This window comes from Rhopilema esculentum, chromosome 9 (assembly GCF_057945365.1).
Source record: "Rhopilema esculentum isolate cy_ngs chromosome 9, ASM5794536v1, whole genome shotgun sequence".
NCBI classification, from domain to species: domain Eukaryota; kingdom Metazoa; phylum Cnidaria; class Scyphozoa; order Rhizostomeae; family Rhizostomatidae; genus Rhopilema; species Rhopilema esculentum.
Genome location: NC_142823.1, coordinates 3761311 through 3788717, shown reverse-complemented (window position 1 = coordinate 3788717; position 27407 = coordinate 3761311). Strand labels below are relative to the sequence as shown.

At 38.5% G+C, this 27407-nt stretch overlaps 1 protein-coding gene across 1 annotated transcript in view; it reads right to left on the bottom strand.

Moving 5' to 3' along the window:
• Nucleotides 1-2304: 2304 nt before the first annotated feature.
• The window catches only part of LOC135689211 (laminin-like protein epi-1), a 44341-nt gene continuing 19238 nt past the window's right edge, over nt 2305-27407 (bottom strand). The window contains exons 28-51 of the mRNA XM_089110067.1: nt 26602-26862; nt 25392-25618; nt 24233-24413; nt 23337-23592; nt 22564-22832; nt 21857-22042; nt 20103-20455; nt 19405-19521; nt 18755-19051; nt 18162-18381; nt 17965-18050; nt 16493-17052; nt 13555-13789; nt 12678-13132; nt 11816-11960; nt 11297-11443; nt 10268-10419; nt 9161-9325; nt 7490-8341; nt 6638-6986; nt 6229-6385; nt 5213-5340; nt 3956-4178; nt 2305-3507 (exon numbers count right to left, since the gene is read on the bottom strand). Coding sequence (XP_088966193.1) covers nt 3368-3507; nt 3956-4178; nt 5213-5340; nt 6229-6385; nt 6638-6986; nt 7490-8341; nt 9161-9325; nt 10268-10419; nt 11297-11443; nt 11816-11960; nt 12678-13132; nt 13555-13789; nt 16493-17052; nt 17965-18050; nt 18162-18381; nt 18755-19051; nt 19405-19521; nt 20103-20455; nt 21857-22042; nt 22564-22832; nt 23337-23592; nt 24233-24413; nt 25392-25618; nt 26602-26862 — 6161 coding nt within the window. The 3' untranslated portion in view covers nt 2305-3367. The remainder of the gene's footprint in view (nt 3508-3955; nt 4179-5212; nt 5341-6228; nt 6386-6637; nt 6987-7489; nt 8342-9160; nt 9326-10267; nt 10420-11296; nt 11444-11815; nt 11961-12677; nt 13133-13554; nt 13790-16492; nt 17053-17964; nt 18051-18161; nt 18382-18754; nt 19052-19404; nt 19522-20102; nt 20456-21856; nt 22043-22563; nt 22833-23336; nt 23593-24232; nt 24414-25391; nt 25619-26601; nt 26863-27407) is intronic.

The following is a 27407-nucleotide window of genomic DNA, read 5'->3' as shown; positions in this document are numbered from 1 at the left end:
TCTTGTGATTCTATATAACCAAGAATTCAAATTGGTTGTCATATTCTCAAAAATAAAGCTTATTCTAAGCTGGATTTGTGCCCTTATCTTGGAGCTGGAATTCGAAATGTGGAGCTGAATATGCAACTCTTTGGGGCTGGAAAATCAAAAGTCGTTCCGGGCAAAACTCTTCACTCCAAACTTTTCGTCATCAGTGTAACCCCTAATTTTACAAAGCTAACATCTACAGAAAAACAAATTTGCTTGACGTAAGCGAAGGAAGAATTATTTGAGCCAAAGCTTGGAGCAGGTAGGAACTGTTTATTTTGCAATCGAGGTAATTTGCAAATTGTATTGAAAGACGCAGTTGAACGACAGAAAATTCATATTGGAACGATCTAGTAATTCATATGCAAGACCCAATCTTCATCAGGAATTAATTTTTTTTGGTTTATTTGTATGTTCTTAAAAAGCAAAACAAATACAAGTTTATTACTATATGCTTTTAAGTAGATGTATCCGGCTTTTAGAGTCAAATAATGCGACTCAGTTATTGCTTGTGTCGCTTAAAAAAAATTTTAGAATAATGCCGGTCTTCCCCACGTTTCAAAAACATAAGTAGAATACCTATAAGCAGCTTACCTATTAGCAAATAGAATACCTAATTGAGGTGCCCGTATTGCTGTCAAAGGTCTACTTATAAAATGGGGCTAATTCTAGGGAGGGGGGCAATTTGAGAATTTATGGCAATTTTGTTTTGTTTTTGCAAGACATAATAGAGTCATAGAGATTGGGAAGTATTTTGATAGAGTGAACCAGGCTCTTTTACCGTAAAAGCTCTATCAAGCCCCCTTTATCAAGAAAAAATTGAAATAACCCCCCTTTTCTATCAAGCTCAACCTCTAAAGCCCCCAATGTCAAAAATTGAAAACATATGCATTGAGTGGGTTTCTTGACGGGTGTGATGATGATTAGATTGTGTGATATAAATACAGCCTTTGTAAATATTTACTTGAGCGCTTTATAAACAATCAATTGATCCTGATGACTCTGAGGAAGATGAAGAAATTATTATTGATTGGTTTTAAGAAACTTTCGAAGCTGTAAGGAGAGTTTTTGAGAACGCTTGTATGACATATTCATAACAAAAAAAGCACAAGGGCAATTTTACAACACTGTTGACATTGCATCACTAATCATCACTAATAAGCCTCCTCTCTGTTATGTGCACCCTTACTCTCAAGCCCCCCTCTAGGACTGACAAAAAACCCTCCTTGATAGAGCTTTTACGATATTTGATACATTTTTACCTTTCTTTCGTTACATTTTACTTTCACAAGCTCCTACATGTTTCATATAAACAAATCATTAGGAACTTACGACCTTCTTTACCTGTCTCTGTAGACGTTTCTTTGCTACCCCTCCCCACATTTCCTTTATTTTAGCCCCTTACTTTTAAGAAAATTCCGAGCAAGAGGAAAATTTAAAAGCATAGCATTTATTAGCTATTGAGATTAGATTGTTGTTAAATCCTTCGGCAAAAGTACGCCTTCCCTACTCTCGTTACACTCATCAGGAACAGAAAACCCCATTTAATCGAATGGAATCAAATCCAGGGTATAAGCAATCTAATGCCAACTTACGTATGCAATCTACGCTTCGTTTGCATTTCGTAGCATGATTGGTATATGTACTGCTTGTCTCTGCAAACTGTGGTTCAACAACTTGACATAAAATCCCTCGCGATGTTTCTTAAAAAGTTTTCCTCCTTTTGAATACTCGTCGATTCTATTTACTTCAGCATCATTAATATGACATGAAAAGATGAATGTTTTGGTACGAAAATAAATAACTTTGGGCAAAGCACTCTCCTAACTCTTTGCATTAAGATACCGTATGAGGTAATCCCAACATCTCGGTACTTCATCTTAGGCCATTTAGGCTTCTTGTTATTATGGCGCTAGTGGTGCATCTTGTCCTAAGGGGTTTCTTGCCTGTTATATTTCGCAGCATTTTGATTCCCAAGTGGACCATGAAGGTGACTTTATGCCTCAAGCATTCTTTTGTTTTCATGTAGCATACAGTCAACAGTGACATCGAAACGTATTGCATTTGACTCTATTGCTTCAATTGCACTGTTTTTCTAAATTCAATGGTACTGTAGTTGTTTAAAGCTAAAGAAAATCTGCTATGTCATACGACACTAAGGCACACATAGGCCAGCCAGTTAAACTGTCACTATCATTCTAGCTATACAAGAAAACTTGGCAATATTACTCCAAGCTTTTTGCAGTCTCGATGAAATTTGAAGTAAATACAAAAACGAAAGACAACTTTTTGCAAATTGCTTTGCAATCCTCATTATCAAATCAATGTTTCAAAAACTGTTTTAAAAAATGATACAAAACCTTTACGATATCTTGCTTACGTAAAAAAATAGTTCATGGTATCAAAAATTAATTCTATGATATAAAATCAAATAAAACGTCGACAAATCCGGTGAAAGTGGCCAAGCTGTAAAATCAAGTGTAGCGGAAAGTTCAGTCATGGTTTTTCGTACATTCGCCAATCTAACTTACTTGAAATAAGTTTTCAAGAAATAATGTATTGAATAGCTAAAAATGATCATTCCACACAAGAACAGCTCTCTAACGAGCTTTAGCGACAAAACTACACCTGGATCTACAGCTGGCACTAAAGACAAACCAAAAGCTGATTCATATGAGAAGATGTTACATCACTAAGGTTTAACGGGAACTGATTTCTAACATGCGAAAAACAACACTATGAATGCGCGGACATAAAGAAGTTTTAATGATTTTTTCTCTCTAATAAACCGAGCTGAATGTTTGAAGGTTTTTGAGAGTACAAAACGAGTTGTGTTTAACAATTTATCACAATGAACTGACTATCTTCTGCTGAAATTACAGGACATGCAAAAAAATTATACGAAACAGCTTTCGGCTTGCTTGAAACGACAAATCCAGTAAAATAGTTTAAGAAAATCGTAAAATAGCGAGGTCTAGCCTCTTGATAAGAAAATCGAGCATAGAAAAAGTACGCTTGCGTAGATGCTCCTCCATATGGGAATCTGTTCATATTAGAGCGGAATACTTTCTTGGAATATCATCCAGTTCCAGGGTGTCACGTGTCAGCTTGTTGATTGTTGATTCTTAGACAAAAAGGGCCTAAGGCTACGGGTAGAGGTAATAATGTTACTAGTTCGCTCAGGTGGCATTTATGGAGTCTCTAAGCATGGCGGAGAGACAATATTACAAGCGAACTTCAGAAAACTATAAAAAATACAGAACATTAATAAAATTGGACAAAAATAGAAAGTTAAAACATAAAATTTGTTTCTTAGCTAGCTATAAAGTTCAAATGACTATTATGCGTCACTGCATCCGTACGCAGCAAGGCCTTCGGGTGTAATGACATTTGTCTTGTCTTTTCCATCAACCTCGTATTTGAGAATGCAGCCATTGAAAGAATCCCGTGTTGACATGCCGTATGCAGTAACCCGAGAACCTGTTATACAAAGAGAGAGACATTATCATGCTAGATCAAGGAAATGCTTTTATCATGAAGATGATTTTCTGCTGGTATTGACGTGACAGATGTAACACAATCTACAATCTACGTCTTTTCTTGTAACTTGTATGGAACGCTATTGGGTGTATAGAACAGTATGGTTCTAAGCTACTACTCCGAGTTTGGTATATATGGTTAACTTGTATGGTATAAATCGAGACTATCAATATTGTTTCCAAGTTATTTTGGCAGAATGTTAGAAAAGGAGATTTATGAATCCAACAAGCCTATTTTAGAAACATTTTCCAGCTTTAGAGTCGTTGGAAACTGCAAAACAATTGATTTATGAATCCAAGAAGCCTATTTTAGGAAAATTTTCCAGCTTAAGAGTCTTTGGAAACTGCAAAACAATTAATTAACAAGACAAGAATTGAAAAAGGCATACTTATGCCACCGAAGTAGGCAAGTTCGTTTCCAGTGTCAACAGATGAAGATCCTCCTGGTCCAGTAACAACCTTTGGAGGCATTGAGTCAACAGTAACTGTGACTTTACGACCCTCTTTCACTATGCTTATCTCGTGTGCTTTGCCATCACACACTTTTGTCCATGGCTCAGGCGCAACACTAGTCTTGTAGGAGCCTGCTCCATTTTGCACTGCCACATGGACCTTAAAAAGTTTCAAAATTTCATCAATATATATTTATACATAAAAAGTTAGGACTCAAAAGGAAAGCTGTAAATGCCTACATCAGAATCTGGGCCCCAGGATAAAATATATCAAATGTTTTCTTCATTCGAAATTAACTTAGAATTTAGAAAGGTATCCGGCATTTTCAAATGGCATATAAAAAGAACAAATAAATAGCATTTTGAACGCAAGTAAAAACAATGGAACTTTGAATAACGGGTACCGTAATAAAAGTGTTTATGAAAAGCTCGTTACAAAACAAGAACCTTAGGTGAAGAATGTATCAAATATTTTCTAAGGAATCACGAGTGTGATTAACGTAGATTCATGTAGTTTTGGCGCCTATTTAGTTTCGACAACTGACGGTTTACGAAATCTGTTTTCCAAAGGAGTACGAGCTTACTTCATGTGATCAGTCCAAGTTCCACAAGTAGTATGGAAGCAAAATTATTATGACTCATCGTAGTTGGAAACAAAGTGTTTAAGTAATGACATCACAAAAATCTATTTCAATAAATTTTCGATATTTGGTCAACTAAACCTGAGAGAGATTCACGAAATACAACCACATATACAACATAAGTACAATTTATTACAAACAGGCTGAAACCACATAGACACAGGAACTTCCACCATCGAACCACTGCAATTTGGCGTCTGTTCTTTATGAAGTACGCCATAGTCATCCTTTAGCATACTTCAAATCTTTTATTGGCCATATCTCGTTCAATTTAACTGACTTTGCTAACTGATCAAAATGATTTAGATCAAGTGGCCAAAAGTCAAATAATCAAACAATTTAACTTTTTGTGACGTCAAGCAGAATTTGGCCATATCTCGTTCAATTTAACTGACTTTGCTAACTGATCAAAATGATCAAGTGGCCAAAAGTAAAAAAATCAAACAATTCAACTTTTTGTGACGTCATACAGAATTTTATACTTTCTCCTTTCATCATGGTTAAATGCCTGTAACTGAATTCATTAAAAAAGATTCAATAAAATGCTCCTTACCTCTCCCTTTATCAACTCAATACCAAGGTAATCGTACTGTCCTCTTCCCAAATAGAATAAAACGCCATTTTCGCTTCTTGCTCTGATTGTCATTTTTATTATTGTGTTTACACCGATCTTCTCACCCTCTGCAAACAAAATTCAAGGATTATCAAACAAGAAAGCCTTTTTAACACCAACTACATTAAAGATTAGATAGGTTTGAATATAGTAAAGAAAAATGAACAAAGCAGCTGGCAACGAAAGTTAGACAGGAAATATAAAAGAATATGGGTGGATAGACGGCTTTCACAAGATAATATACGATCAAATTGGAAACTAAATTCAATAGAACATGTATGGATGGCTTGGATATTTATTTCAAATTTCTCTTTTTTACTTCGCTAGTAGATACGACTCTTTAAATGAAGACAGAGATGAACAAAAGGACAAGCAGGCTGATTTTCATGGTCTTAATACAGACGCCTGCATTCGCCCTGTTTCTTACTTAAAGGCAATCTGTCTCGTTGTGGATTGGTTAACGAGAACAATAGCTGGAACAATAGCCTAAACACAATTCCAGCGCTCCGCCATATTTTTTACAATGCGATAAATTAAAGGGGGACTGGAAACAATAAAAATCCCGTTTTTCTTACAATCAATCGACGTCGTGACAGATTGCCTTTAAGCTTGTCTTTTGTGTAACAGCTCTCTTAAGAAGCCAAAAGTATTAAGAGTTCAAACCTATGGAGACCGATAGTTTTTGGCTCCACCAGTGTGAATTGAATTAACATATAATACTATATTTTATTTTTAAAAGGATAAAATATGCTGATACATCTTCCGAAACTACCAATAAACTCAGAATATTTACGAAGAAAACGTGCGATCGTATTGTTTACGTATAGGCCGCTGGATCTCATGCTCTCCAGTATGGCGTTTCTATGCGGTAACCAAGCACGTGACGCCTAGCTGCAAAGAGCCTATTGGTATGCTTTCAATGCACCATCGACAAAATGAGAAATGTGGTTACATACTTGCGGTACCATAGCCACCGTTGGTGCCTACGAAGAGGCCTTTCCTGCTGTAGCTTGAGTGACATCCTGTTACCCCCACAGGTTCTTCTGATTCAAGTGTCTTGCCGTTAAGCTTGAAGTCGCTTATACAGCCTTGAATGCTGGCTCTTGAAGCGGTCTGAAAATGCAACAGATGACTGAGCTGACAAAATACACATGTTATAATGTACATAAACAGTACATAAAGAATTCTAAGCTTATAAGCCCATTTGAATGTAAGCCCACCCGCCCAGGTATCAGTACTTAAGGCCCATTTGCCCATAGTCACCTGTTAACGGGGATATGCAAAATAATTAAATATATACCAAACAACAAGCATCTAGCTCTAGATAAAACTCTCATAATCATAGATGCATCAATTACATCTTACCTCTAATTTCTGAAGTGTGTTCAGCTCTGGAGGTGCTCCGCCTACATAGATTTTGCTTATTGAATTCAACGCTGTGGCTCCTCCATTGCTTTTACCTGTAACAGTTGTACCATCAACAGTGAGCTTTCCATCTCTGGATCTCCTTGTTGTAGTTACTGAATGCAATTTTCCATCGTTAACAGTCTGCGCTGAGACGAGCACCCCAGCACCAGTTCCAGCATTAAATGCATACTTGATTTTGCCATCGTCCAGATAAACTATTTCATAATCAAAGACATCTTTTTGCTTAAAAGATATCACCAATACTCCATTGGCCGAGTACGTTGATAGTAGGAAGCTATACTTCGAGCTGAAAAAAAAAATTATTTCCATAACCAAAATGGGTGAAATTAATAAGACCTTAACAGCCGGTGTACTGATAAACAGGCTGTTGGAACAAAACATTAGCACTGGGATATACAAAAGGCGAAAGCACACATGGGAAGGTGAACAAAAAGAAATATGAACCTACGTGGACTAGAGCAGATATAACAAGTTGAAGTAAGTAATATTGTCCTGATTACAACAGTGATGGGATCGATAATGTCTGATATTTTCGGCTCGACGTTTGATGACTGATGTCTGATGATGATTAATGATGATTAATGATGATTAATGATGACTGATTATATTCGACGACGATGACTGGTGATGATAATCGACGACGACTGACGACGACTGAAGATGGATGATGATTGATGATGATTGATGACTGATTGATGACTGATTGACTTATTATGATGGTTGTGTTTATAATGATTAACATGAACAATGAGCAACCATGATAGCAAATAGAAGTACATGAGTACATACCTTTTGAATAAGTCACCAGAATTCACTGGGAATGGTATGTAACTCTGAGCTGATAAACCGAAGCCGTAGCCCGGTCCATCTGGCATGCCCGAGAGAGCGCATTTAAGAACCTTCGGTTTGGTGGTAGGTGGTTGTGTTGTTGTGGGTTTCATGGTGGTCGTTGGTTTCATGGTGGTCGTTGGTTCCATGGTGGTCGTTGGTTCCATGGTGGTCGTTGGTTCCATAGTGGTCGTTGGTTTCATGGTAGTCGTTGGCTTCTTGGTAGTCGTTGGTTTCATGGTAGTCGTTGGTTTCATGGTGGTCGTTGGTTTCATGGTGGTCGTTGGTTCCATGGTGGTCGTTGGTTCCGTGGTGGTCGTTGGTTCCATGGTGGTGGTTTTCTCCATGGTAGTCGTTGGTTCCATGGTAGTCGTTGGTTCCATAGTTGTTGTTGGCTCCATCGTTGTAGTGGGTTTCATGGTGGTCGTTGGCTTCATTGTGGTTGTTGGTTCCATGGTTGTGGTAGGTTTCATTGTAGTGGTGGACTCTTTGGTAGTCAATTGCTCTGCAGTTGTAGGTTTTTCTGTGGGCGGTGGTATGTTAGTGGTACCAACACTGATTGTGGTTGATTCTGACGTAATGTCGTCTCGCTGGGTTGAAGTAACTTCCGCGGTAGAAGGCATTGCTGGTGTAGCTACCGTAGTTTCCACTTTAATTGGATCTACAGGAGAAGTAATCGTCCCCGCTTTTGTAGTTGTTTTGCCTGGTGTTGTAGTTGGTGGCAACGTCGTTGGCTTAGTCAAAGGCAACAGTTCCCTTTCAGCTAGCTTAACACCTTGCATTTCAACGCTCGCAAGACCCAAATCGATTTCACTGAAAAGGCAAAGCAATGACTTTCAACTTTGATTTCTCAACTACTTTAAAGATTTAATGAATTTTAAAATAGCATCAACTATAGGAAAGCACACTGTCAAATGTACCGATCTATTTAGCTATGGTTAGATTTTCGGATAGTTTGTGAAAAGAAGAAAGATTTTCTGACTTATTACCCAAATCAAAATTTCCTAGTTTTCTCTAACGTTTTCTTGACTTAAGATGAGGGCAGACTATCCTTGATCAAAAAGGCCTCGACGAGTCCGACTGAAGATCTACCACAGTCCGTAAAATTTGCTTTGGATACGCGCGAGAGAATCAATAACAACAAAAAAAGGCGGAAGACAGCTCTTAGAGAATGAGCCAGGTTGCAAGAAGTAACTTTGATAGGTGTACAATTCAGACCACAAAACAAGCCGTTATAAAATTGCTCTGGCTCTCCCTAGACCCAGATTAATGTAACATAATCTCCAACGCCTTTTCTAAAAATCAGCCATTTTCAAGCTTTCCAGACTGTCAACGAACCTTGTATTAAGCCATTTTGATAAGCCTTCTATTCAGGTTTCATAACATCACCGAGTTGCACATCAGATGATTAAGAAAAACAGGTCTATCGCTGAGAGGTGTTCAAAGAAGCCTGGTCACTTGATCAGTGGCGGTCACCCCACAATATTCTGGAGGACAATGGTCTTCTGTTCTAGAACAATAGGCTTACCCCCAATAGTTGACCAAGTGCCCCCTATCAATGATCATCTCAGAACCCAATAGCTATGTTATGTTATGCAGATATTTTGCATCAAATATTGGGTATCTCCTTACCTTGAGTCGCAGAAGATGTTCTTTATGTTACCATTCATACTGGAGGTTTCAATTACATCAATTTTCACGGATGGCGGTAGTCCACCAATGTACATTTTACCATCCAGTTTGATTTCTTGATCGAAGCTGACTTCTTTCAGTTGTCCGTCAACTTTAAGTGACACTCTACAAAAAAAGTTAGCAGTAAAGAAAACTGAAGAAGGCAGGAAACGAATAATACGAAAATACCACTTTCGCGTTCATCATTGTATAAAGCTTTTAGATGGGAGTGAGCGAAAACCATGTCAAGGTGTGGATCAAAATTACCTTGACACCAAGTACGGCGCATTGGATCAGTTGCTTGTTGTACCCAGCTTCCGACTGCCTACTCCTCGTGTAGTTGTGGAGTCAAGGTCAGAACACGAACTATTTCTGGGGTTACAAATCTAGGTTTTTTGATAGGAACAGGCTGTAAAACCCAGTGTCATTTGCCAAAATGGATTGTATATCAAATAAAATATCTCAGTATTGCTTTTATCTAAAAGCTTTTTCATAGAGCGTCCTACATAATGAGCACGAAACTGCGTAAATTTTGTAAATAAACTGTCTCAACTGGTAGGAAAACGTTGCCAATTAACATCGCACCATTGACATTATTCCATTACTTGTTACAACTACTTTTCGGCTAAGCGGAAGGAATTTATCGAAGAAATGAGAGCGTTCTAATAAGCCATCCTAGTATAGAACAGGATGGGTCTATACACCAAAAGTGTGTCAACTCCGCCTATACGTCAGCGAGCGCTTTACGACAGACCAGTAAACAGTAATTTTCATTAAACGCAAGAAAATGTTCAGGTTTAGGATTTTGAGGTATAGACTTGAGGTTTAGATCTTTTAGGAAAAAATGAAAAATTAGTTATTAGAGAGAGAGTTTGGCAAGCACGTCAGACAGCCTGTAGACAGATTAAAATGGCCATAAATAATAATAATAATAATAATAAATAATTTGTTTAAAGTTGGCGTACTAAATGAACGGCTGAAAACGGCCATATTCCAATACCTGGTATCTGTGAAAAAAATAAAATAGACCGACTAAATGCAAACATGTTTCTTTATACTTCAACTTACTTGCTTCCATCGTGCCTGACCTCCACAAGATGCCATTTTCCGTCATTGAGGTTCTTCTGGTCTGTGACAATGATTCCGTTGTTTCCTGGTCCACTTTTCACGGACATGGAGACCGCTCCATCCTCGTTTATGATCAAACTCAAGTGAGCACCCTAGCAACAAAAAAGGATGGCAATTTTAGCGATAAATAAGGAAAGTTTCTTATAGCCTAAGATGGAGATAAATGTTAGGCGTTAGAAAGACAATTTTAACACAACAGTGCCTATCCTTCAGAGTACTTAATGTGAATGACCTGAGTCAAAAATTGACATATTCAAGCGTTGCCTGCTGGGACGAAAATCGATTTGATCATTATCTAGCAAAATTGCGCTTATTTTAATTGCATGCAGAACCCCCTTTGACCTACCATCAAACAGCCTATGGCGAAGGCAATTCTTACGAATAGAAGTGAACGGTCAATTCTTTTTAGCATTGACCGGCATGCCTTTCTGTAAGGCCTATTCAAGTGTCCCTTCTGAAAAACACATTCATATTTAGAAATTACCTCTGTTCAGGTGATTTTGTCGCTCTTGTTGTGGAGATGAGTTAACGAAAAACTTTTATTGTTTTAAAATCCCCCGCCCTGACGTCAAGAAGGATGTGTAATAATGACTTTGTTCCATACCCATGCTCTGTGACTCCAGGACGGAGGGTTGCTTAACTCGTGCAAAAACCTCTCTCCCAAACAAGTTAGCTTGTTACTTTAGTGAATTTAATCAAAAATAAGAATGAATGTAACATATGATATTATCATCATCTGCTGTCAATTTAATAAGGAAAGATAAGTATAAAAGAATTACTGCTTATTAATCAGATATCTAATGAACCACATTGATAATTGGCCTAGCTTTTGATACCAAGCTGGAAAGCTCTATTATCAGTTGTTTCGACTCTAAGCGTGGTTTCACTACAATCAATACATAAATATTTCGTTCAATTAGCGCTTGATTTTCGAAATCACGAGTATATGGAATGATTTAAACAACGTACCCCTTGGCCTTGTCCGTATAGGAGCACCCCTCGAGATACATATGTTTGGAAACTGAATCCAAGACGCTTAGACTTCGATAGGCTACATGAGGATGCAGTAACAGCCAAATACGACGACGGCCCTGTGAATGAGGCTCCCTTTGCGAACTGTGAAAGGATAATCAGGAATGTATGTTGAACGTAAGTAAGAGGACCTCGACAGTACGACAACGGAAAATCGATGTTAAGCACGGCATAAATCGGTGTCGTGTATAGCACGACAAAGAGGAAGACTGAATAAATTACAATTAAATTTTGGATGGAATATGATCACTAAATGAAATATCTATGGAATCTTATCACAGAACAAAAGATGTTGTGCGCCTGTTTCAAATGTAGTCCATATATTATAAAAAGTAGAATTATGATTAAAAATTGAACATAATATTATATCCAGGTTGGGACAAAGATGGGGAGGTGAAAGATGTATTTGATTGGTTCCTTATCTTTAACCAATCGTCATATAGCAGCCTCACTTACATGTTTACTGCACCCAGATCGGTAATTTTTGAAATCTACGATTTTCTGCCTTGAAGTCACGTCAATCCAGGTCCTAAAAACAGCTATTGTTTCTGACGCTTTCTTGGCTATGAAACATCCTTTGAAAGGCGCTGTGGTTATAGAACTGCAAGAAAACGGAGTTGATTAGGAATCGAAAGAGAAGTGGGCCTGGAGGGGTAGGGCTAGAGGGAGGGAGATAGGTAGGGAGAGGGAAGGAAAGAGAGACTTTGGAGAGGGGGAGATTTGGAAGGGAGAGAATGAGATAAAAAGCGGAGGGAGACGGAATAGAGGAAAGGAGAAGGAAGTTAGAGGGACATGTAAGGAAAGACAGGGATTGAGGAAATGATAGACAGGAGGAGAGAGAGCGGAAGAAGGTGAAAGAACGGAGAGGGCAAAAGAAGAGAGAAGGTCAGTGAAGAATAGGAAGAAGAAGGCAAGAAACTCGAAAGACTGGTTAGAGTATTAATAAAAAGACGATAAATTCAACACGCCCTTTATTACCAGCTTCACAGAACGGGAATTTTGCTAAAGAAATTCCTTAAATAATTAACGTCGTAAATCCTACATTTCTTCATTCTGTCTAATATTGTTAAAACTTTGGGGGACCATTACTGTGTAAAAAACTTTTAATAGCAGAATATTGTGAAAGTCTTTCTTACGATACTTAACCGTTAACATCATCGAAATTTGAAAAAACTTTAATCTAAATACTTCGCATTCCCTGTGTGGCATTCCCTGTATATCGCGAAATGTGTATACATCCCTAGGTAATGTTGTTCATCACTGCATAGTTAAAACCTAACTACTACGTTGGAGTTTTAAATGTAACAAACAGACAAACCTTGATCTCATCACGTGGCCAAACGGCACTCCGCCAATATAGGCGAACTCGCCAGAAAGGTCTTGCGTTGATGACTTAAACTCTGCAATGAGCACACCATCTATCGAAAACTTGTCTTTCCTCTTAACGACAGCGTGAACTTTGCCATCATTAAGCGGAGACATTTTACCTTCGGACGAGTAGACGGTCTCTCCGCCGGTCAGACCGTTATTGTAACGATATATCAAGTGTCCATTTTTCAATTCAAACGATATAAAAAGCTCCTTGTAAGCGATCAAATCTGGCCCATAAAGCAAAAGAGCATCCTTCTGTAGGGTTTTAAAGCTAAACTTGACTTTGCGGAAAATGTGATCGGATCTCAACTTGTATTTCAGGAATCCGTCACCAAAGAATTGCAGAGAAGGCACAGGGTTAGTCTCTTTTTGCTGTATAGCTCCATCCAGCTTATCATTAGCCTGTAAAACAATTTAAAGACTGTAAGTGTTCAGCAGTAACCGTACTTGATGTATGGCTGTGGTAGTGTGTTCAAATCTGATCTAGTCATCCACAAGCATCGAGATTGAATGAAGAATTAAGTGGTGAAAACTACAGTAACAGAGCCTTTGTAATTTGGATAGAATTATTTGTATTCCGAGCAGAGTAAACTCTAGAAGCATTACAACAGCAATACTATTACATCAAGTCATTTTCGAACTATAGATATTTATATACATACTTAATTAGAGTAAATCTTAAGGAACAATACAACCTGAATCCATGGGTTCTGCATACATAGAATAATGTTTGAAAAATGAAATAGACAGCCTTGGGCGTCTAAACGTGTAAGATGTAACAATATTTGGATACAACTAAGAAAGCAAAACTTGATTTGCAGTACCTTCCAGTTCCACAGGCCAACGGCCTCACCATTGATCTTCACTCTGTCTATTGCTCCCTGGAAGTTGGTGGTCGAAACTAAGTTTGGAATCTTCTTCCCAGCTGGAACTCCACCAACAAAGATATCACTGGATTTTGGCAACTTAATACTCGACAGGCCTTCATCCGAAACGCTATTCAGCTTTCTAGTAGTTGTGTTTGCAAGTCCAGTCTCCAGTTTCAACATGTCTGATGTTCTACCAGGAGAAAGAAATGTCAACAGGGGTATGCGAGAGCTACAAGTTTACACTAGGAAGCAGAGGATCTTGACAACACTTACTTGCAAAATTTTAAAACTTTGAATAAATTTGATCACGCTTCCTCTTTCTGTCACTTAATTTCTAAGATTGCTGCAACACCTCTCTTTTTTTGAATTTGAAACTACCTTGAACCTAAGGAAGGTTTTAGGATACTGAGATGCTTTGCTTATCAAACAGTGTCCCGGTCCTTCCTCTCAATTCTTATCAAGCAGTGTCCCGGTCCTTCCTCTCAATTCCTATCAAACAGTGTCCCGGTCCTTCCTCTCAATTCTTATCAAACAGTGTCCTGGTCCTTCCTCTCAATTCTTGACAAGCAGTGCCCGGTCCTTCCTCTCAATTCCTATCAAACAGTGTCCCGGTCCTTCCTCTCAATTCTTATCAAGCAGTGTCCTGGTCCTTCCTCTCAATTCTTGACAAGCAGTGCCCGGTCCTTCCTCTCAATTCCTATCAAACAGTGTCCTGGTCCTTCCTCTCAATTCTTATCAAGCAGTGTCCCGGTCCTTCCTCTCAATTCCTATCAAACAGTGTCCCGGTCCTTCCTCTCAATTCTTATCAAACAGTGTCCTGGTCCTTCCTCTCAATTCTTGACAAGCAGTGCCCGGTCCTTCCTCTCAATTCCTATCAAACAGTGTCCTGGTCCTTCCTCTCAATTCTTATCAAGCAGTGTCCCGGTCCTTCCTCTCAATTCCTATCAAACAGTGTCCCGGTCCTTCCTCTCAATTCTTATCAAGCAGTGTCCTGGTCCTTCCTCTCAATTCTTGACAAGCAGTGCCCGGTCCTTCCTCTCAATTCCTATCAAACAGTGTCCTGGTCCTTCCTCTCAATTCTTATCAAGCAGTGTCCCGGTCCTTCCTCTCAATTCTTATCAAACAGTGTCCCGGTCCTTCCTCTCAATTCCTATCAAACAGTGTCCCGGTCCTTCCTCTCAATTCTTATCAAACAGTGTCCCGGTCCTTCCTCTCAATTCTTATCAAACAGTGTCCTGGTCCTTCCTCTCAATTCTTGACAAGCAGTGCCCGGTCCTTCCTCTCAATTCCCATCAAACAGTGTCCTGGTCCTTCCGCTCAATTCTTATCAAACAGTGTCCCGGTCCTTCCTCTCAATTCTTATCAAACAGTGTCCTGGTCCTTCCTCTCAATTCTTGACAAGCAGTGCCCGGTCCTTCCTCTCAATTCCTATCAAACAGTGTCCTGGTCCTTCCTCTCAATTCTTATCAAGCAGTGTCCCGGTCCTTCCTCTCAATTCCTATCAAACAGTGTCCCGGTCCTTCCTCTCAATTCTTATCAAGCAGTGTCCTGGTCCTTCCTCTCAATTCTTGACAAGCAGTGCCCGGTCCTTCCTCTCAATTCCTATCAAACAGTGTCCTGGTCCTTCCTCTCAATTCTTATCAAGCAGTGTCCCGGTCCTTCCTCTCAATTCTTATCAAACAGTGTCCCGGTCCTTCCTCTCAATTCTTATCAAACAGTGTCCCGGTCCTTCCTCTCAATTCTTATCAAACAGTGTCCCGGTCCTTCCTCTCAATTCTTATCAAACAGTGTCCTGGTCCTTCCTCTCAATTCTTGACAAGCAGTGCCCGGTCCTTCCTCTCAATTCCCATCAAACAGTGTCCTGGTCCTTCCGCTCAATTCTTATCAAACAGTGTCCCGGTCCTTCCTCTCAATTCTTATCAAACAGTGTCCTGGTCCTTCCTCTCAATTCTTGACAAGCAGTGTCCGGTCCTTCCTCTCAATTCCTATCAAACAGTGTCCCGGTCCTTCCTCTCAATTCTTATCAAGCAGTGTCTTGGTCATTCCTTTCGCTGTGACCCCATCTCCTGATTCATACGCCTTGAATTACAGAAAGTTAGCGAATCCCCTCATTCTAAGTAAAAGTTATGACATAGCATGAACTAAAACTCCATACTTTTGGTTGGACATGTAATCGGAGACCCTTATCACTGAGCCATAATTATTACCAGTCAATTCATGCAATGACGAGTGGCCTTATTAACGATGTTTTCGACTGCGAATGTTTTCCGTACTTAAGGTACACCACTTATATTAGGCTTTCAAAAATTTATTTGCAAAAATTCTTCCGAAGCAATAATCAGTAGCAGGCCTAATTTTCGCCATAACAAAAATATTCAACAAACCGAGAGATTTTAAAGAGTTTAGACATAAGTCGGTTTTAAACAGTTTCGTGGGTATGGGTTAAACAAAATAAATTGACGTTCTATATCTTGAAACAACTAGTAGCAGAATAGATTCAAATTTTTATTCACCAAATTATATGTCATTTAACGTACGCTTTTCATTAAAAACCACTAAAAGAGCCAGTGTATATAGGATACGTGCTACAATGGTGGCTACTATGCTGTTAAAACCATTGAATTCTTCTATCTTCTTAACTATCACATTCAATTGAACTTGCCTTTAGTTCCAGCCTTACATAATTTGGCTAACAAATATGTTTAAAGGCAATCGAAAGATACTTAAGGGGTTTATGCCAAGTTTCAGTCAAAAATTGACCAATCAGTGAGAATGATGACACTCACACGCTCATTGATTGGCTAATATTGATTGACAGATAGCTTAAGCCACTTTTCTATCTGTCTATTGTTTTTAAATTTTCTTTTACTTGTAGCTAATGCCATCAAATTACCTCTTAGCTGTGATTCTGTACCATTTATCATCAGAAACAGTCTGCATTGATCGGACTTTTAGCATACCTCCATTCGTCTTGGCACTGAATTCCACAAAGCCATTCGAGAGTGTCAGTGCCAAAAAGTCCATGCCTCCAACAGCCTGTCGTCTTCGCCGCGTGGTATTTGAACTGCCACCAATATACATAAGAAGCCCTTCCTTTTCTGTTGTCTTTATATCCATTTCCGCTACAGTTTCAGCCTCCCCTTCGACTATAGGTGATTCCAGGGTCACAGTAGTCGTTGGACCAAACTTGGCTGCGATTGGTGCGCTGTTAGCAAGACTCCTCGCGTGGTTTATTTTATATCGTATACTTTCCAATGTGTAGGTGAGATTTGAAATGATGAACTGGTCAAGCTTTTCGTGCTGAGCTTTTGTTTTGTTGAGCGCAGTCTCGTATTTTGGCACCTCAGATTCCAGGTCACGCACGAATTTGTCAGCAGAATTGATCAACTTCCCAACATCATCAATGCCTGTTCTCAGCTTAGTGATATTTGTTTGAGCTTCCATTATTTGAGACTAGGAATAAAAACATGCGTGGCAATAGAGCATGGAAGAAACTACAATTTGAAAACAACCAATGAAGAAAGTAACTTTGCAACTCTAGGGTTTATTTGATAAAATGTAGTAAATAAGCAACACCGTAACGCGACGAGAATGAACAACAACAAATACACGTAAGCCTGTTATGGCTAATATTTCCCTGGATGTGGCATTTTTCTGTCCGTTTACTTTTGCTCTGATGAAGCCCCGTATGCCGGGGCGAAACATCAGCCATAACTGATTTATGTTGTTTGTTGTTGCTCATTCTCGTCGCGTTGCGGTGTTACTTACTTTCTACATTTCGTCGGTTTTTCACCGCAAGAATTCTATCAGATGCCGTCAAGCAGCCTGCTATTGTGGCCTATTTTTCATTCACACACTCTTCATTTAATAAGCTGCAATTAATATCAAACTTATACACATTTTGTTGGCTTGCTTTATAGATCATGATTCCATCCAATAATCATTGACAATAAAGATCGTGATTCAATTAATTTTTAGGTAACAAATTCCAATTTAAGGGGAACATTAGGGCACACGATTATGTTGTCACGGGGAGCATAAAAATAGAAGGGAAAGCAACATAGAAATAAGTCACTACGATGCTATCCTTATTCCTATTTCCAAAGGTCATTCAAAAAAGAAAGCAGCCCTGTCATTGACAATTTCGCTTACAAAAATCTTCTTTTTCTGTGTAAGAGAAGGGGTTTTTTGTGAAAATCAGAACACAGAACCCATTAACGGACCAACAACTTAGTTCTATAATGATGAGACCAAATGCTTCAAAAACTGATCATAAAAAGGCTGAAGGCTTTTATGGACTCTTGCATAACCTGGGAAATACCAATACCTTTACATTACAATGTTAAGAACTGCAAGCTAACTTACCTTAATGTTTTTAGCGAAATCAAGGGCAGCTTTAGCCTTCATGGCGGCCTCCATAGCTTGTTTTCTAGTTGCTTCTGCCTTCTTACCTGTTGAAACAATCAAATTTTCTTGATCCAGAAATTCAGAAGTAAAAAAAAAAATTTAACAAATAAAAAAAATTTCTGAGAGCGGGACGCAAAAGGTACACTGAAACGAACCTATCTCCTTCGCCTTTTCAAAGACAGGGAACTTCGCTGTCACAGCCTTTAGTTTTGCTTTAACTTTTTCTTTCAACTTTCGCAGTTCTTTCAGTTGTTCGCCGAGATCGTCGTAGGGTTGTTTCAAAGTCCCAACATCCTTCGCGAGCATGTCTGCTTTTGACTTAACCGTTTCTGATTGTGCCAATACTTGCTCGGATCGACTTTTCACTTCCTGTGCCTAAAAGATAATTACGTTTTGTATGCTTAGAGATAAAAGAACTTCAGTTCAAGCAAATGCTGCTATCTTTTTGTAATGACGGCTGATGGATCTTACTGAACAAAAATGCAACTAGAAGAGGGCCTTGCAGACTACCTTTTTAAAATAGATTTAGGAGCAGAATAACGAAAAGGGCAACAAAGGAGGAAAAAGTGCCAGAATGTCAAAGAAGAAGTAAGAAGGTGGTTAAGGAAGAGAGTATTGCTTCTTGCTGTTCATTAATTGCATTTCTTAGCAACTCCGGGATAAGATCATGCACGGAGAAGGTCGTTGAGGTAAATGACAATGTATAAATTACGCTTTATTGGCGGTGAGCATAATTTCATGTTTGTACCTTCATGTTTGTGGACGAAGCAGTGTTATTTGCACTCTTTGCTGCTTTGTATGCTTCCAAAATGGCTTGGACTATATTTGAATAGACCGTAGCTGCTCTAACAGCGTCATCTGAGAAGTTCTTTGTGTCTTTAATCAAGCCCTCTAGAATCACTGCTTGGCGTCGTAGGCCAGTTGCATGAGCATCAGCATCGTCAACGAGTTTAGACGCGTTCTTATTGTGAACTTTCAATCCTCGAGTTCGTTCTCGGAGAATGGGAATGAGGTTGTTTAGAATGGCACTCTTGTTCATGAATTGCTGAAAAAACATTGTTTACTTTAATGCCCATTATCAAAATTGATGAGGGTATTTACAATAAATATGTATTTAGAGGAAGACTGCTTCGATGTAAAAGAAATATGATCACAAACATATATGTGGAAATAAGAACATAATTGATAAACACCTAAGCCTCTAATTATCCGAAAAAGTAGAAATTGGAGCTTCGGACCAAAACAGTAGAATCTGGTTCTTATAAAGAAAGAGTGTACCGGATATTCCAGAACAAATTTACTGTATTGTATAATTCTAAATAAAACGTCGATAAAACCATGGAAATGGAAAAAATAATTGCAATATCGCTTATCAATCGCTGCTAATTTTCCTCTCACCCCAAAAGCTTTCATTGCTTCGTCAGCTGACATTTTGGCGGCAGTTCCATTTGACATAGCATCCATGATAGTTTTATTGTAGAGGCTTAACTTTATTTTTGCAGCATCCAAGAAAGACTGCAACAAAAAATGAAAATTAGGAATAATAGACTGAATACCGTATTACATTAACAGGTATCTTCTTTGAGAACGGAGGATAATGAAAAGAAGTTAAGAAACAGCACTTGAAGGGCTGTTAGCAAAGGTTCGGTCTCGTTTCAAAAAACCAAGGAACAGTTCACGCATATACATTCATACATTCCAACTTGTCTACGATCCACATAAAATTCAAAGAAATGCTTGTAATCAATATCTGCGTCTGAAGTTGCAAAAATACATTTTCCACCTTAACTGAACAGCTGCAATCTCATTCTTGAAAACACCTCGATTTTTATCAGGCTTTCAAAAAAAAACGCAATAAAAGATAACATTATATCCTTTGATGCCGCAAAATATTTTTTGATAGTTGCCCAAGTGATGAATTTGGCCAGGTTGTGAGCAAAGCCCGGCTTCTTAAACAAACCTAAACGCCTTCGTACTCTGGATAACAAATGACTTAAGATGCAAGTGGTATCTTGAGCTAGCTGAAAACTAAAGTTATCCTTCCTTCTTTACTCCGCCTAGCTTCTTAACTTGAATAACAAGAATCGTGTACCTACCTGGAAATCTATCAGTTTCGCAATACCAATTAGCTCCGAGCCATTACCAGCTGCGTAAAGCGCATTTTGTGCACCTTTATTGATGGCCAAGAAAGTTTTTATAATGTTTAGTATAGTATCGTTTTGTCCATGAACCAAATTGGAAAGCATCATTGTCTTATTTAACAAATCTTTCGCCAACATGGATGCATTCTGAGCAAGCCTTTTCTCCATTGTTACCTTCATCAAAATGTCGGAAAAGTTCTTGCTCTTCAAGTCGTTCTTTATGCGTTGAATTTCGGAGACAGAAACATTGGTGTCGTCACTTCCGTTCATCATTCGCAATAATGTCTCGTTGGCAAAGTTCACTGTAGCTGTAAATTTAAAGATGACTTTAAATACGAAGAATACGTCATATGCTGTAGATTTCATGGACTGATAAGATATAAAATGAGCGAGTACTCACAATTGCTAACGTGAAGCGAGAATCGTTACAGACCATCAAAAACAGGAAAATGACATTTTTGGGACATGTTATGGGGAAAAAAGGCATAGAGAGCCTATCGCTAACAGGAAAATGAGAAGGCAAAAGAGCAAGAGGCAGACAGAGAATGACGTATTTGAGCAACATCAAAGAATGGACTAACAAGACAAATGGAAATGAACTCATTCAAGCATGTCAAGATAGAGAAGTATGGAGGAGCATGATCGTCAACGCGCTAGCGCACGACACATAAAGAAGAAGATATGCCATATGTAACCAAAATGATAGATCATCCATTACCCTTGAAACATATTTGCTTCATAGCATCCAAAGATGCTGAGCATAAATTCCTGCAAAACAGATCCTTTAAAGGCAGCGTGTCGCACTGTTCATTAGCTTTTATTTCTCGAATTTCGGAGGGCCCTCGAAATTAGAGAAACTCAGAATTCGAAACTGATCAATAACAAGTAGGAGTCCTCCATTGACAAGAAATGAAAACACGCTGAAATAAAAATTTTGTTCTTTGATTCGGTAAACCAATTTACTGCACGACGTACTGCCTTGAAACTAAACAACATTAAAGGCTCTTGAGCAACCGGCATGCTTTGCGACTATATTTTCAAAACCGGCCTAATATCATACTGCATGAAAATAACAAACACAATCAATTTCTCAAGACAACTGCCCCTAGGCATGTCGGTTGCACAAGGGCCTTTAATGGCTATATTTCTTTGATGAAGCACTTTGTGTTAAAAACTGCGTATATTTATCAATGACGCGGTCCTTGCTCTAGAGACGATCATATCGCACAATTCGGACGTCAGATTGCTAGTGACAATTATATGCAGATGTTTCAGTTTGAACAAAGAAGTTAACCAAAAGCCGACTTCGTAATCTGAAAGACAGGAAATTTCTGTTGAATGCTGGAGTAAACGAGAATTGTTTGTACTCCATGAAAATCTACTTTACATTTGTGGCTTTCAGGGGAGGAAAATTCCGGTAAAAATGGTGGTCCCCCGGTGGGAGCTCGGTAAATATTTGTGATCTCTCGCATATGGATTGTGGTCTCTCCAAACGGAACTCTGGCGAACGGGGTGGACATTTCCAGTCAAATTTTGCTGCCCAGCGGTTACCCTGTGTAACGATAAGCGGTCTCCCACAGATAAAAACCGGTCGTCCCGGGTACGCGGGAGACAAAATTGTCTACCTCTGGGCTTTAAACGCACACTTCAAAGTATACTCTTTCTAAGCTATATATCGTTATATTTATTAGAACTTAAGGAATTGATACCTTCAACGACTCTGATGAGCTTATCTTCTCCTTTAAGGCTTGCTAGGTACTCTCTGGCGCGCTCTTCAGTAGCAGATGCGTTTTTGGCAACCATATTGGATCTTATTGCCAGCCTCTTAACCAGTTTTTCTGTCTCGTTTATTCCTATTTCAAAGAATACTCTTGCCATTGATGCCGGACATTGACCTGGTAATAATAACGAGCATAAATGTATTAAACGTATAACAGCGCAGAATAATACTAATACATCAATAATTTACAGAAAAACTGTCTATTATTAGTCATTTGCAAATTCCGAATTTGAGTAATTGACAGAGCTGAGAGTTACGAATTTGAGTGGCTACGAGAACCTAAAGTAAAAGAAAATATGCTTTACGTTCCTGGGTTCCCAATAGTCACAATTGGAACGTGAAGAGATTCTGTACTGTGTTTGATGAGAAGCGTAAATAGTTTTGAAAACAGAAGGTTATGTTATTTTGGATAGATTTTCATGACTTGTTAATTTCTCACAGAAGCCATGACAAATTTCGACCCGTGCTGAGATGCCGTGTTGAATGCAGTTCGAGTCGAGAATCCACTAGTGGACTGATAATCGACCGATTTTATTCATTTGTGCCAAACCAGAGAAAAAGATGGTTTCAAGAGTAGGTTGTTTACAAAGAATATAAGAATTGACAATATTTACAAAAGGAGGTGGCATATCTTACCGTCGGCTGCAGCATGATTATCGACCGCGACTGACCTTCGGTAAATTCGTCTAAATATTTTCATTCCCAGTATGTTTTGCCTATTTACGTCTCGCTTGTTGCGTATAATAAAAGGTGGCAAAGGGGTTGTCTTGGTAAATGAGCATGATATGAACTTGTCCACCTCGTGGTAGCCTAAATCACCTCCGTATTGAGAATAGTTGCCGTATCCTAACGCCTTCCGCATTGTCTCCAAATCAAAACTCCATATATCAGCTTTCTTTCCGAGACTGTAACGAAAACAACATTGTATTGATGATGAAGTTATCATATTTTTGTTAATTTCATGAAATGTCTACACAGGGTAAAATTTGGAATGTATACAGTGTACTAGACATTTACATATAAACTGCATATTTCACAAATCAGAATATTTTTTTTCATTTTCGTCTTTGCTTTGTCTTAAGAGTTCTAGGCCCTTTACAACAGGAGCCTGGTTTTATAGTCTCAAATGTAGGAACAGACTGCATTGCTTCTGCCTCTGAAAGTAATTCCCTTTCATTCATACGACTTTAAGCAGACTATGATACGAAAAAGCTATGTGGGACGAAAGTGGTAGTGCTAGTTGATATCCACTAACTAGATTTAAAACAAAGTTGAAATATAGTAACTTAGTAAAAATACCAAACTTCAGAAGCAAATCTACCAATTGGTCATCCACAAGCTGACTGAATGAAGGCAGAATCCATATGAACAAAAATACATTCTACCAGCTTTTTCAATAAAAAACTTACCCTTGGAGAGTCTGATTAACGCGGGCAAGAGATTTCGCTTTTGAGATTCCAAGTGAATGATTGAGCTGGGTTGAATAATTTGTGTCGATGAATTTGACTCGCTGCAACAGTCGCTGTACACAATTATCGCATTGCACACAGCCTTTGTTGGTGATGATATGTCCCTCTGGACAAAGACGGCATTTTTCACCTGATGCCCCACAGTCACAGCTACCAGTGACAACATCGCAGTAGCCGCCATCTTTGCAGTTGCACTCTGAAAAAAGGGCAAATATATCATATCATCCTGGAAAGGGTGTTGAGAAAAATGACTAAACACATCAAGGATTGCATGCTTATTTAACAAAACGCGCTAAATTCCTCACTCACTATCACACAGTCAGAGTTGGGGTTTATGTTTTTAAAACAGGAGGAGGAAGATAAGGTACAAAATCTTGTAGCTAAAACAGGCAATTTCTGCATAACTCTAAATGAAATCATAATTTTAATGCAAGTATGTGTTCAGCGCAGTACTATCTTAATTGCTTCAAGTCCCACACTCAGGTTTTCCCATTCGACCAAGCATTGTGAGGAGCAAAAAGTAGGCGCTTGACAAACCGACACCTTCAACTTTCTAGGCGCTCGATTGCGCATCATCAAATCTCATCAAAAATAAAATCTGGCTTTTCGAATTTAATTTTAAGAGATCATAAACACACTAGGTGTTTGATCAATCAAGATTTGGTTTTTGATGAAGCTTGAGCGCCTCTCCTTGCAAGGCCTGCTTCGATCAAGAAATTACCTCAAGGTCTTCCGGCCTTTCTGAATTTTTGCATGATTTGAAATTACCGTACCATGAAAATTTCTCCAAAAGTTCAAGAAAACCAGGTCAACAACGGGCTATGAATTCAACTTACTTTTGCAGCCATCTTTGCTGTAACCATAGAAACCAAGTTTACACGAGTCACACTTTCTTCCCATTACCCCAGGGCGACATGTGCACTGTCCGTTATCAGTGTTACATTGCTTGCTGATTGACGCAATGCCACAAGCACAATCTTCACAACCAATGCAAGCTTTGTAATTCCACGTGTTTGGCTGGACGAAAGAAAAAAATCCAAAAGTCAGTGGGAAATCTTTCTATTACCAGAGGATGTTTGCTCTCTCTTTAAAGAATTGAATTCAATAAAGAAGTAATTTGAAGAGCTTAAAGGCTCTTGCGCAACTGGCATGTTTTGCGACCATATTTTCAAAACTAGCCTAATTTCGCACTGCATGAAAATGCAAAACACAATCAGTTGCTCAAGACAGCTGCGATTAAGTATTTCAGTTGAGCAAGAGCCTTTAAGGCAAATCGACAGATACTAAATTGACTTGAGCATCAAACAATTGGCCAAGAGTCCAGTTCTGTTACTTCTCTGTCCAATCGAATCGACAAAAAAGTTTGTTCGGTTGTAATATTAAGCATACAAATCTATAGCTGGAATTACAAATGAGGAAATTCTTACTAAATATATACATGAAAAGCAAATAAGGCAAAATTAAGTGATAAAATTAAACGTTTTTGAAGTAAATTTATCGCAGCTTATTTTATGCAACTGAGATTCTCCTCAAATAGTATTTGAAACCATTCATCCAAACAACAGTTGGGTTGGCTCAATAGTTTAGTGATATGGCTTCAAAATACTTTTCTTTTCACGCACCAGATCAAGCAGACCGAAATCTAGACATGTAAACCTTTATACTTCCCACAAGCACATTAAATCTTAGTCAGCTTTGCCACATATATTTTTATAAATTGCATTCAATGCCAGACAAATTTTAGTATCTCATCAAAATATACTGATGTATCTTAGTGAAGTTGAAATGCAAGCATGTATTTGAATTTGTAGCTCTGTCTTCTGTCCAGTGTTATAATTACACAAAAGTAGCCTTGAAGTGGATTTTCATTGCTAATAGAACAGAGCTCAGATATGACTGAATGTTCAGATTCTTCAAATAAGACATCCTTGCATAAAAAAGAAACATGGCTGTTTATTCTAACTGGAATACGAAACATCATCAAAGGAAATATACCTTGCACATTGTACACCTGGTCCCCATCACATTCTTCTTGCAGACGCATTGTCCATTCTTCTGGTCACATGTGATGTCTGCTGAGCCACAACTACTGCATTTGCAGTTCGTACAGTTCTTTGCTTTGATCGCATCACCATAGTAACCGACTCGGCATTTCTCGCACTTGTCACCAGCAGTGTTCATTAGGCACTTGAAGCATTTTCCCGATTTCGGGTCACAATTTCCTGGAAATGATGACGAAAAAAACATTCATAATGACTACAAGCACAAGTAACAATTGTGATCAACAATTGCAAAAATGGGAATTTCATATCTAGATAATAAATACTTTCACGACAATAAATAGATTTACCGACAATAAAAAATTTCACGAACTACACTACATGAATGATAAAAACCAACTTTAAGATAAGAAATAAATAACAGCATTTTTAACGTGTGTTTCAAATGAGACAAAGTCAATTCTTTGAGCGGATAAGCTATAAAAAACAATCAAATATATGAAGAAGCTACAAAAACTACTGTTTTACAGGTCCGTTATATTTTGCGAGATGTCGTATAGGCAGAGCTGGACATGCTTAGAATCCAGCAACTTAAAACAATCCTGTTTTATAGACCGAAGCGTACATGAAGAAGTCATGTTCAGGTTAGATTTGTCCCCTGTATCATATGCAACCCTTCATATTTGACAAACACCTTGGTTCATATTCGAAATATATGGAAAATTTCCTATATCCAAAGCAAAGGCTAAATTCCATTTCATTCGCCCAATAACATATCATTCAATTCAATTAGTTCTATTCAATTTTACTTGTACCTTTATACTACAGCTGTAAAAATAGATTATGTGATAATATTTATGTATCTGATATGAACGACCAAGGAAAAGTATATACTTATTTAGAATTCAGAGTATGAGTACAGAGAAGCTTAGACTAAAGAAGAAGTTCTGAAAGGGGAGGTGGTAGGGGTTTGGTAAAGAATACCTGAGAAGGACCGCAGAGCATGTTACAGATTGAGGGGGCAAAATCGTTTCAAGTGGGGAGGGAGGGGCTAAACATGCTAAAAACCAAGAGCAGGGAGATTTTTGTATGGTTTTAAGTACATTTTGGAAATTATTGGGGGGGGGGGGAGGGGTGGCTTCCGTGGTCCCTGTCGAGAATGGCTGTGAATTCATAAAAACAAATTTTAGCTGCAATCTGCTCACCTGTCAGGTTCTTGTCAATGTTTCCATTGCACTCGCAAGGTTTACAGGAGCCGCCAATCTTCAGCGGATCCCCAAAATAGCCGTCAGCACATCTTTCGCATCGGAGCCCTGTGTAACCTGGTTTGCACCTACACGTCATCGTTCCACCGACACCAAGGAAACATGAAGTGGCAAAATTGTTGGAAGCTGACGACATTGGGCACTCACATGGCTTGCATTTGTCACCGTAGAAACCTGGTTTACACTTTTCACATTTGTCACCTAGAAAAAGAAAAAAGATGATCATTTATGCACCGTTTTAAACCAAGCTTTGCAATGATAAGATTAAGTTTCATTTTGTGCGGAGCAGAAAGGTCTAAAAAGAAATCTTAAGTTAAAAGTATTTCAAATGAAGAGTTACCAGCGTGTATATAACAATAAGATAAGTTTGCATTCCAAAAAAGCTGAGCTGGCAACAACATTAAATATATACCTGCAAAGAAACGACTACTAAAACAGTGCATCAGTCTTGTTTTTAAGGTGCATATGGGAATCGCAGGATCAAGGTACTTGCATAGGTAATTATCTAAAGGGTGTTTTCTGACGATGAGTAGGCACAGTGATGCCAAGCAATATTGGTGTCTTGGTACAGATAATTGTTCAAAGGGAGATAGTCTTCAAATTGTTATTCATAAGGCAAAAATAGGTTCTTTGAAACACGAAATGCTTAACTAACGAAAAGCAGTACGTAGGTTCGTAAATCCTTAGGTTCTTCGTTGTTGGGAGTTACGAACCCAAGTACTGTTTTTCTTCGTTGTAGATGACCT